This window comes from Nicotiana attenuata, chromosome 1 (genome assembly GCF_001879085.1).
Source record: "Nicotiana attenuata strain UT chromosome 1, NIATTr2, whole genome shotgun sequence".
Classification (NCBI taxonomy): domain Eukaryota; kingdom Viridiplantae; phylum Streptophyta; class Magnoliopsida; order Solanales; family Solanaceae; genus Nicotiana; species Nicotiana attenuata.
Window position 1 is genome coordinate 7,758,639 of NC_031989.1, and position 12,627 is coordinate 7,771,265.

Here is a 12,627-nt window from a genome sequence, read left to right on the forward strand (position 1 = left end):
AATATTTATGATAATTTATCTTGATAATGCTGGTTTAAATCCAAGTTGGTTTAGCAGAAATTGATGCCTCCAATTATAGCTAAACCATTGGTTATGAGAACAAAACTCCCAAATAAGAATTTGGTATGAGGTGTATTATTTAATATACAACAGCACTTGTACACATCTAGCCAACAAGTTATGATAAATTCTCCCCATCACAATTGGTTCACGGTCAGGAACCAAATATTCCCATCTAGAAATATGGATGTGCTATAGGATTTAATTGTGCTGCCACAATGCACAAAGATGGGTTCCCAAAGAAGGTTGGAAAATGTGTTGGTGATCCCGATATTAGGGGGAGAAAATGGGCAGCTAAAAAAGTGATACGTGAAATGAATTATTATGAATACATCTAGATCCTCGTACAAGAAAATGTGAACTTGAAGTTCAAGTGATAATTCATTTCTAAAATATTTCCAGGCACATTGCTGATCCAAAGCAAAATATCATATTCCAGCTGCTAATGCTCCAAATAGAATAACGTCCATGATGGATCGCCTTTATGGCACGCATGAAGCGTAATAGACAAATCGGTTCCAAAGATAAAACTCCTTGAAGAAGGAGAGGAGCAAATGTTCAAGATGGTCATAATAAGGAGGCAAGTGCTTTATAAGAGCACCATGACATAACATTTTATAAGACCTCATGGGAGAGGCTCAGGTACCTGAAAATAATGAGATCTCGATAAGTTATGTCTTTATTATGCGATGATGGAACCGGTGTAAAATGATCGTCGACGATGTTGTTAATATAATGTAGCGCTCAATATTGACGAGGATATTGAGCTCAAATCTGTCATGGAATTTGGACAGATAAATGATTGGCCAAATGAAAAATATGCAATGAAATTGACTTCACCTGAAAAATGTGAAGTTGGACGGATAGTCCCCACACCTGAAAGTGAAATGAAAAATCAAGTCGATAGACATAAAGACGACTTGTGGCACAAAATTTTCGTAAATATCCTGGCATTAGGAGACATGTTCTCCTGTGGGGAATGAAGTCATTTCAGATTTTGGTCTGACAATACATTTGATGGATATAATGAAAATTCTTGAATGATTTAAATTGTTCTGAAGTATATTAAGGTTCCCAAGAAATTTATTAAATAAATCTTCTGCATATTCTTATGTAGATTAGAGCGATCATGGCGTACATGATTTATTTTTGTGTCTAGTGCAATTGGTACACTAGTATATCTGGCTAGAACCATGAGTATAACAAAATGCTAGCAAGATATAGTTTTATTTCAATGTGGAGATATTGGAATACAATTATTCGGAATACTTGATGTAGATTTGTTATTCATGTGTTATCATATTACAAGGCAGTTAATTGTTGATACTTATTCAAGTCATGCCAAGATAAGCGATACCACAACAGACGTGTGATAAAGCAATTCACTCAAGTGATAATTTGAGCAAATACGCGCTGTACGATTTATCCCACTGGGTTTTTTTGGCAAGGTTTTTAATGAGGCAGCAAATAATGCGTATTACAAGATATGTGTACTCTCTCTCCTTCACTAAGATTTTTTCCCATAGGGTTTTTTCTTAGTAAGGTTTTAACGAGGCACATTATCTATAGACATCCAAGGGGGGAGTGTTATGAAATATTATTATGTAGTGGATGTCTATAACTCCTAAAGAAGTTACTCCCACTACTCTTCTCCATTATGTAGATAACTCCCACTACTTCTCACCATTATAGTTGTAACTCCCACACCTCCATAACCTCCCCATGATCTTTCCCCATGATCTCAATTGTTAATACCATGTTTATGATATCCCTTTGTATACCTCAATGTCATCCTATAAATAGAGGGCTTTGACATCACATTGTATACACTTGAATACATGGAAGAAATAGATTCTCTTCTCTCTTTCTCTCTACATTGTTGTCTATCTTCTTGTTTTATATTATTACTTTGAGCTAAGTTTCGTAACACTTTGGCGTTTGTAAACTTTGTCGATTTTTTTAAAGAAAACTTTAGTTGGAATTTTTTTTAGAATTCGAAGGAAAAGGGAACTTAAGATTGCGGTTGTCATTAAAAATACTTTTTGTTTGTTGTAAATAGGTTTCTCAAGGCATTTTTTAGTTTTCACAAAAGTGTCCAAACAAATTCGACATAAAAACTTGGCAATACTTTTTTGAAAAACAATTTTGCAGGGTAAAAAGAAATGGTGCTCTGTCTAGTGTAAATGAAGTAAATTGCAAGTTAACATCAATCAAACAATTAACCAATTTTACCTCAACCCCAGTGAATTTGTAATTTAGACTAATCAATAAATAGAATGTTATTTTTACATTTCTAACAGTTACGAAAAGAGGAGTTTAACGGAAAGTCGATCTTTTTTTGCTAAAAGCTCCATCTTATTTTACTTAATTCGTGCTTCCTGCAACAGAATCTAGTTCATATCTCTTTAACAGTATTCTCACAACCAAAAGGAAATTAAAAAAATAAAGAAAATATAAATAAATCCTCCTTTTGTTTTATTTGATTAATTAACTAAGTAAGTACATAATCGTATCATAATGGCCTATCTAAAGGCGAATCGTAAGTGCATGACACAAAATTCAATTCTCATATCACATATGCATACTCCAAAATGATTGCAAATTTGCAAAATATAATAATTCTTCTGAAAATGAAAGGGGATATTAAAAGTGATCTAACGTTACCTTGCTATTCTTGGGGTGTATGTGTAATTTTATCATAAACTATAGCTGTAAGATTCTTATGTACTACAAATGTGTACTATATTCCAAGAAAAATGGATGATTAGAAAAGGATATAAAAAACATAAAATGATCTAAACGTCAACAGAGAAAGGCGCCGTTAGACTTAACCCTGGGCTTTAGGGTTATTAGGAGTTAATTTTATCCATGGTCATTGAACTTTTGTGCTTGTTACCCAAAAGTCACTTTTCTTTTTTTTGTTACGTAAAAATCATTTTACTTTGCTCTAGTTATCACAAAGTCACATTTTTACTTGAAAAGTCTATTATGCCTTTGATATTATATAAACCTTCATATTTATGTAATATCTTCTATATTATATACTATATAATATAATTTTAACTATGTATTTTATTTATAAATAAAATAACTTAATATTATTATATTTATAATATATTCGTATATTTAATTTTTTCTTAACGTTAATTATCAAAATATATTAGTGGCGTTATTAAATTTGTTAGTAACTTTAATATATATTAGTAGAGAAATAAATCTGCAAGTACATTTCCGTGAGAAAATTCGCAGGTAAACAAACAAAGAAAATGAGGAAAAAATCATATGTTAATCTGAAGGAAAATCCCTAGGTACTACATGCGAATTTAGCTGGGAATATTTTCTTGGGGATTTACCTGGGCAACTGATTATTTGGTAAATTACACTACTAGAAATTCAGAAAAACCGTCCAAAAAAATCGACCAAAGTTGGTCGGTAATGGCCAATAACCGTCCAAAACGCGACCAACATTACCAACAGAATTGCTGAAAAAAAGTTTTTATACCGCTACTAATATATCTTGAAAAGTAAAGTTAAAAAAAATTAATTATACGAATATATTATAAAAATAATAAATAAAATAATATTAAGTTATTTTATTTATAAATAAAATACATAGTTAAAAATATATTATATAGTATATAACATAGAAAGTATTACATAAATATGAAGGTTTATATAATATCAAGGGCATAATAGACTTTTCAAGTAAAAATGTGACTTTTGTAATAACTATAGCAAAGTAAAATGATTTTTGTGTAACAAAAGAAAGAAAAGTGACTTTTGTGTAATGAATACAAAGTTGAATGATTTTTACGTAACAAAAAAAAAAAAGAAAAATAACTTTTGGTTAACAAACACAAAGATTCAGTGACCATGGATAAAATTATTTCGGGTTATTAGTTTACATCAGAATGTCTATCTTAGGGCTTCTATTTCATTAATTAGTACTATTTGTTATTGAACTCTTTTAGGAAATAATAAAAATATTTAGGCCTTTACAAATTTCTCACTTTATTATAAGGTAAGATGCTCCGGCTTTATCCTAAAAAAAAAAACAGTACATCAATAGTGTTTTATAGATCACCTAGAAAGTAATAGTGTTAATAGTGCTAAATGAATAAACTAATGTGCTATCACCAAATGCATGCGTTTCTTACTTTGACTTTGATGCCATATCTTTAAGCAAGGAAAAAATATATATTAAATTTCATATTCACGACCTACAGAGAAAAACAATTTCCCCATTAGTTTACTAGACAAGAATCTTTTTGTTTACTCGAAAATCAAATAAAGGATTATGTGTTGACTAACCCAAAAGAATTGCATTTGGTGGTACCTTTCACACGATATCCATCACATTTTTTGTTCATACTCCACTTGCTACATTGAACGAAATATTAATAGATTAAATCTTGAAAATTAATTTGAGTTTCATAGTTGCACAATATCTTCCACTTTTGTTAGTAAATACATGAGTAAATATTTTTCTCCAAAAAAAATAATAAGGAAAAGATTACATGGAGGTGAATAATTGCTCATAGAATAAATTTAGATAGTTGATTAGAATTTGTGACATAGTGTTACGACATAATTTAACATGATATTGTTACAAATAAAAGAAACACATACTAACTAATATGCTTAATTACACCTAAGATGATCAAATCTATAGTGTAATTACAGAAAAATAACCAAACAAATTCTATTGATACACGAAACATTAGGATTTTATTCGTGACTGTAAAGATATATTAAGTATCATAAGATTTCACTAATAATGCAATTCATGCATATGAGAAAATATTGTGCAACGGAATATATTATTGTTAGTTATTTGCGTGTTAGTGTGAAGAATAATATTTAGACAAATATAAAATGAGGAATCTAAAATAAGGAGATAACATCACGAAAAATATCTTTCGGGTTAAATAATTATGATCAAGGGATAAAATTAGTGATCGGAAGTCAAATTTTGGTTTCCATACTTGTTTTTATAGACATTATTAAAAGATGTATAGCTTTTAACTTTACATAATAATAATATTATTATTTATTAATAAGGGTTAATTCTAGTTACTAAGATGTTAGCCATACGTTTGCAATATATTACCTTGGATGTTGTTATAAAAACTCTATTTACTAATATGAAATTTTGAATAATTTAATTTAAAAGTTCTAAAGTATTACTATTCTTAAAAAGTAGGCAATCTTTTCCTAATCAAGATTGCGTTTGCAAAAATAAAATCATAAAATTCACTATTAAATTGTTTGGGCGTTAATGGTGTAGAGGCCAAAAGTAGACGGGAAAATAGAAAAGAAACCTCCTATAGCAATTTATTACACTCTATTTATTGTAAATTAAAGTAATTTCAAAATATTATTACCTATAGCTACCTTTTTTATTTTATAGCAAAATAGGTATTTATTTATACCTACCATAGCTAAACCAATAAAAACAAAAATGGGGGTAGAGGAAGATGTAGCAATGGACGATAAATCAAAGAGAATGAGAAATATAACATCAAGTTTCTACTCTCCAGATCCTAATTTTACTTCTTCAACGCCGCCGCTCAATGTCGCTTCTAATCGTCATCAGCGTCATAATCGGTGTCATCATCCACTATTGACTCATCGTCTTAGGCGAACATATCTGGCCATGGCTATGCCGGAGAAGATTTGAGGGCCGGATTTTTGTTCGTCTCCATTTTAGTTTTAATACAATATAATCAATATTTTGCTTGGCCGAAAAACGCCATCTCCGGCGAACTTTCTTTTCTTCTTTGCATTTAGTCACATACAATGATACAAATATATTGTATTATGTACAAATACACTCAAATACGTTATATTTTTGTATAAATATATTATTTTTTGCCTGTATTTATGTATTTTAAAGGTCTGTATTTTTTAATACAACCGAATATCACTATGTTTTGTGAATTTTTGTTGTTTGAATACAGTTGAATTGAATACGGTGCATTAAATACATTGTATAATAGTGAATAATGAATATCTGCGGATTGAATACAATGTAAACAGTCGAATTGAATAGAATCACTTTATTTATAAATACAACCGCGCGAATACATGGAATACAACACAGTAGCGCGAATTTTATGTATGATTGATTTTGTTGAGTTAAATTATGAGTAATACATGCTAATTGATCTTCTTTTCGTTATTAAACAGTTGGACTCCCCTATTTTTTAGGCGAATTATGCTGCTCTATTCATGAATACAATAGCGCGAATACAACGAATACAATCGCACAGCTGGACTCCCCTATCTTTTAGGCGAATTCCGCTATTGTATTCATGAATACAATAGCGGGAATACAGCGAATACAGTCGCTTAACAACTAAATAGTAGTTATAGAAAGTTAATAGCCACTAAACAATAGTGGTTTCTGAAAATTAAAAATTAGCCACAATTTCAAACGTAATCGAAATTTAGCCAATTTTTCATGTAAAAATAGGATCTGAACAAGAACATCCTAAAAAAATCCGAAAAAATTCTAACATAATATCTTGGAGTTCAAATTTTTGACATATGAGATTCCAGCATAATATGGTGGAGTTTCTTAATGTACTAGGGTTCTAATATAATATTATGGAAGTTTATACGTAGGAGCTCCATTAATCCATCATATGATGCTGAAACTTTTCGTGTTTCAGCTAGGGTATTTTGTCCATATTTTATATCCTCATAAAATAGTGGTTATTTTACAATAACTTTGTAAATGCTGACTATATTTTAATTATCAATTTGAAAACGGGCTAGTCCATGCTATTTTGACCAAGTAAACGCCTCTCTTGACTAGGATACTAACTAATATTCATAAAAAATGGAATAACATCTTATCATGAAGTACAAAAATATCAGCTATCAGAACAAGGGTATCTATTAAAATGTCTCTTTAAATTGTATAATAATAATCGTAAATATAATTATTTTATGAGTTACCCTAATTCAGTGGTATAGTATGATTAATATGTAAATCTTTTTTTAATAAAAAATGTATACCTTTAACTTTAGATCATAAATAAATGTACTTTGAAACCATGTGTTCCGAGAATACAAAATTATTGATAAAAGAAATATTTGTTTTTCTAAGTAAAAAAGAATTAGTGCAGTGAAATTGTAATTAAATAACGGAGATCAAGTATTTAGAAAAATACTAAAATGATACGCATTGTTAGTGGAGGACAATATTGACCATTGAAAATGGGAATCTAAATAAAGGGATAATATATGCGGCAACTAGAAAAATACTTTCACGTTATACGGCTTCGTTGCTTTTCTGTCAAAACCCGGCGTTGTTTAACTTGTCTCATAACAAACTGAGGTAAAAAAGATTCAATTTTAAAAAAGATCTAATCGGATAGAGTGAAAGATCGGGAGAAATGGGTTCGATTCCACCTGAATTAAGCTTAGATTGCAGACCTACTTTCATTCCTACATCCATTACTGATTTTCTTAAACAACTCTCCTCGATCCGTAACGTACCTGATAAACTCGCCCAGATTGATGATTATATCTCCAGACTTGAAGATGAAATGAGGAAAATCGATGCCTTTAAACGCGAGCTTCCCCTTTCCGTCCTTCTTGTTAAAGATGGTTAGTTTTTCTTTTTTCTTTTTTCATCAATTATCACCTCAATCTTAGTTCTGTGTTCTAATTAAAATTTGATATGGTATTTATCTGTTCTGTGCTTATCATATATTTATCGTTATTCAATTTTTACCACTTAGATGCTTTTGCGTATTGATTGTTTGAGTAATTTTTTATGGTTAGAGTTTCATTTTTAATGGAATTTTCTAGTTTGCAATTATTTGGAGGTTGTTTTTGTATTTTAGTACGCAGTATATGTTTGTAGCTTGTTTTTTTTTTTGTAATGTTATGAATAGAGAAAATTCTGGGTGTTAATTTCCCTTGGTGATGGTTGAAATTGCAGCTATTGTGGCTTTGAGAGCAGAATCAGTGCAGTGTAGAAAATCAAGAACAGAACCAGTATTGGAAGAATTCATTCCATTGAAGAAGAGTTCCAATGAAGACAATAAAGCTGAAGTCACAAAAGATAAGGATAGTAGTAGAGAAAAGATGAGTTGGATGAGCTCTGTGCAGCTCTGGAACAGTGACCAAAATACGGACGAAGCCAATAATAAACAACGGTCTAAATCAGAGTTGAAAATTGTAAGAACATAATTGACTTGATTTGCTTATTAAGACAATGAATTCTCAGAACTTATTGTTTTTTTTCGTTTTGTTGGAATAATCAGAGATCCCCTGAAGAAGGAAATAGCTCGGTATCTGAGGATCGATTCCAATCTTGTAAAACCTTGAATATTGGAAAGGCATTTTCACCTTTCAAGGGGTATTCTGGTTTCTCAGTGACGACTGTTGGGAAAGACGATAAAGATGAACTACCAGGAGTACCAGGATTATCACTTCATACTCCTGGAATCATAAAGCTGAGGGAGGACGCTAGTGGTTCGAATTCAAAACACAATGGCAGCAGAGGTGGTATATCTAGTGTAGCAAGTAGTCAAACAAATATAAGGAATGGATCATTGTCTCAGCAGCAGGCTGCTAGAAAGCAGAGAAGATGCTGGTCACCAGAGTTACATAGGCGATTTGTCGATGCACTGCAACAACTTGGGGGTTCACAAGGTTAGAACTTTATGCTATTCTTCAAAATCATGAAAGCTTCTCTAGAAAATTGTGATGATGTTATTTTGTTTCCTTGTTCTATGATAGAATGTTAAAGAGTCTAATTCAAGGTTTCCTTTAGGTTTTACTTTGTTTAGAATAGGAGTCCTTGTAGTTTGGCTTACATTTAGTGATTGATGAATTCAGAGATTTAGCTCTTGATTATTAATAGTATGGATTGTTGGAGCCCTGTGTACATGTAAATGAATACATGATATATAGAAGTTAGGAACTACACATTGACACCTTTGTTAAACTGGAAGGATAGTCCTCTAGTGAAAATATATAAAATGATTTCACAATAGCTGCCAGAATCTTGAACCAACATTGGATCAAACATTTTAGCTTAATTGATGTTGTTAGTTTTCAACTTTTGCTCATGCTAAAACAATTCTTTGCTGGGTTCTTTGCAGTTGCAACTCCTAAGCAGATTAGAGAGCTCATGCAAGTGGATGGTCTAACCAATGATGAAGTAAAGAGTCATTTGCAAGTGAGTTTGGCCTCATACTAATTTGTGAAGTACCATTATGTGTTTTTTTATTATGAATTGAACATATTAATAACTTGTTTTATATGATTTCAGAAATATCGGCTTCATACACGAAGAATTCCGAATACACAGACCCAACAAGCAAATCAGTCTGGTGTAGCATTATGGATGTCCCAAGACCAATATGGGGGATCCTCAAAGCAGAGCAGCTCCCAGTCTGGTTCCCCTCAGGGTCCTCTTCACTTGAGTGGGAGTTCCCGAGGTACTTCCACGACTGTCGGTGATAGCATGGAAGAAGAAGATGATGTAAAATCTGAGAGTCAAAGCTGGAAAAATCATGCTCACATGTCTGGAAAGATCGATGTATAGATCTCCACTGTGAATTTTGCAGATAAGAATATACATTGAGGAATTAATTTACTATAAATTGATACCCTATACTTATATATAAGTCTTGAGAGGTGAAATTTTGCAGGATTAGAACTCCTTTTTGTCTCTGTGCATTTTGAACCGTGTTCTAGTTATTTGTTGTTTTGGCATAAGGAACTTGAATTTAAGTCCAACACTTGAGAAATGAAAGAGCAGTGCCTCTATTGGATCAAATACATCACTATTACTATCAATACTTGTTTTTTTTTTTTAAAGTTTCTGTTGAGACTTCTTGTGCTATTTCTGTAAGCAGGGTTCATCATTGCATTTGAATTTCTTGATGCTTCCTGTAGTGTAGCCTCTATTAGGTTTAGTTGACCTATTCTTCTCCCTAGACTTCTTCCTAACCTATACTATACTATATTATCTTGTGAAAGAGATTCCTTTGATTTGAAGAAATATGTGGAAAACCTTTTTCCCTTTAAGACATTAGAACAGGAATGCCTTCTAAGATTAGGCAAGACCAAAGTCACCAAACAATAGCTTTTGTCTTCCACAAGAAAAGGTCTTGGTCCACTTTCAAAATCTTGAAATACCATTACTAGCCAAAATCTCTTTTTTTTATTATAAGGTTTGCGTACGCACTACTCTTCCCAGACCCACTTGTGGGAATATACTGAGTTTAGGTTTTCCACTACAAACTGGTCAAGGTAAGGGTTTGAGTTATCCATTTAAGTGCGGAACAAGACCTGAATTGAGTTCATAGATCGCTTACTCTTTGTATACGTTATGGAGTCTCCACTCTATGTTGTTGTTGTTCTCCTTAGTCTGTAACTGAAGAAAATCAGATAACCTACTCTTGTAAAACCAAAAAGAAAATGAAAATATAAAAAGAAAGGAGGAGCAGAATCATCTTGTATTAGTTTAAGTGTCCAATTTTAAATTCAAATTCATTTGGCAATCATGACTTCAGGGGTTCTTTATGTGGATCCAGTGTTAATTTCTGTAGCAGGTTGTATGAGTTGTGCTATGACCTGTTAGGGATCCTTCCAATCAAAGCTAAACTATAATTAAATCACTCAAGTAAGAATCATTAGATATCTTGTGAAATAAAATCGACAAGGCAAGATTTGGTCTTATCCTCTATAAGATATTATATCTTAAATAATATGCTGTCTGCTGTTCATTTATTACAAGCATTAGGTAGTTTCCTTATGCATATTCTTTTCTATTTAAAATAAATGTTTGGACCACCTTACTCCTGCAAAAACAATGTAAAACAAATACTTGTAGACATCAAGAAAGGAATCTGGCATTTTTTTTTAATCGACCATGCAACTAAAAAGGATGAGGAATCAAGAGAAAAAGGACAATAAGAAGATAAACAAAAGCAAATTGCACAAGGAAATAAAGAGGAGAATCTACACACACATATAAAGGCAAAGAAATAATAGTCCAAATAAAAAAGATGGAGTTAAGTTGAAGGATCTCTGATTCTATTAAACAGTTCAATACAAAATCCTTGTGGGGTGTCCCAAGAAACAAGCTTCTCTGGCTGAAAAAAAATTCCTTCCTTTGAGTCAGAGTCACATGAAAATAATGGGTGTTGTGTTAAAAGAATGGGTGAGGAATAGTTCTCTGACCTATTCCACTGGAGTAAAGAATCCTAAAACTAAAATGTGTGTTGCTATGTATATCCAAAGAGTATGACAAAAAAGTCTCTTTCACCAGCAAAATAATAGAGAAAGAATCTTATGAACAAGATTTGATTAGTGTGCCCACATTGATAGCCCCATTTTCCTATTTACCACTATTGTTGGATGAAAAATTTAATCTCATGTTCTCTAAAAAGAACCGACACTCTTATAACTATGATTTGTTTAAGTCAAATATAATTTACGATCAAAATTTTTATGTAGTTTTTAAATATGTAAACTTAAAAAAAAAAAGAGTCAGAAAATAATGTATGAATCTACACAAATTAGATGTATTAATCCTTGTATTTAAAGTAAGCTGTTGTGTTTTGGAATGGATGGAAAAATACAAAGTAAATTAGTCATTGTCATTTGTGTTTTTTCTGAAACGTAATGTCACCGCTTGACACACTTTGGATCGTCAATTTTCTCTAGTTTGCCCTTCAACTTGTCAATTTCGTCTGCCTCTTAAATCTTAATATTTGATTTTGTTGAGTTTTGAGCTAATACGCAAAAATGAGAATAAACAACTCTTCCGGGAAGAAATGGGCAAAATCGTTTTGCTTATTTCTGTCTCTTCATCTATAGTCTGGACCACAATATGCGGCCTCTATCCACTGAGCAGGTCCGTTATGAAAAATTTTATTTTGTGTCTCACACAACTAACGTAAGTTGTGTGAGACACAAAATAAAATCACTCGTCCGTTATCGTACCCTCGGAATTTTTAAGAATATCCTATCACTAGCCTTATCACTTTCTTATTTTATTCTCATCTAAAATGTTAGCTCTAAATTAGGTGCAGACTGTCAAGTAACATCCACTTCACAATCTATTCATTGCAAAAACTCAACTCAACCAAGAAAAGAAAACTATAAATAAAGAAAATATAAGAAATGTGATGAACCATTATATAGAGAAACAATAAATATATTCAAATACGATAGTATCGTTATCAAAGTCGAGAGGATAAATTATTTATAAGCTCCTTGTCATTGGGGTAGAACAACAATGTTTTTTTAATGACCAACATTAGAAAAAGAAAATTAAGAATGATATTTGAAAAACATTAAAAGAGTAGAGAAATCTAGATATCTTCTCAAGGAGTACCAACCATTACTCTATTATTACAAAAGAGGAAAGGACATTTACCTTTCATACTGTAAGAGTAACAAAGTATGTTACAAAATTTTCACCAGAATGAAAGATTCATTTTCTCTTTCGGTCCATAAATATTGCATAGTTTCCTTAAAGAAAAAGGATTTTCATATATATATATATATATATATATATATATATTTTCTTTT

At 31.4% G+C, this 12,627-nt stretch overlaps 1 protein-coding gene across 1 annotated transcript; it reads left to right on the forward strand.

Moving 5' to 3' along the window:
- On the forward strand, positions 7,389 to 9,882 carry LOC109233325 (myb family transcription factor EFM-like). The gene is made up of 5 exons (XM_019399203.1): positions 7,389 to 7,677; positions 8,015 to 8,253; positions 8,340 to 8,730; positions 9,183 to 9,259; positions 9,353 to 9,882. The coding sequence occupies exons 1-5, from the start codon at positions 7,464 to 7,466 to the stop codon at positions 9,626 to 9,628; spliced, it is 1,197 nt and encodes a 398-aa protein (XP_019254748.1). The 5' UTR covers positions 7,389 to 7,463; the 3' UTR covers positions 9,629 to 9,882.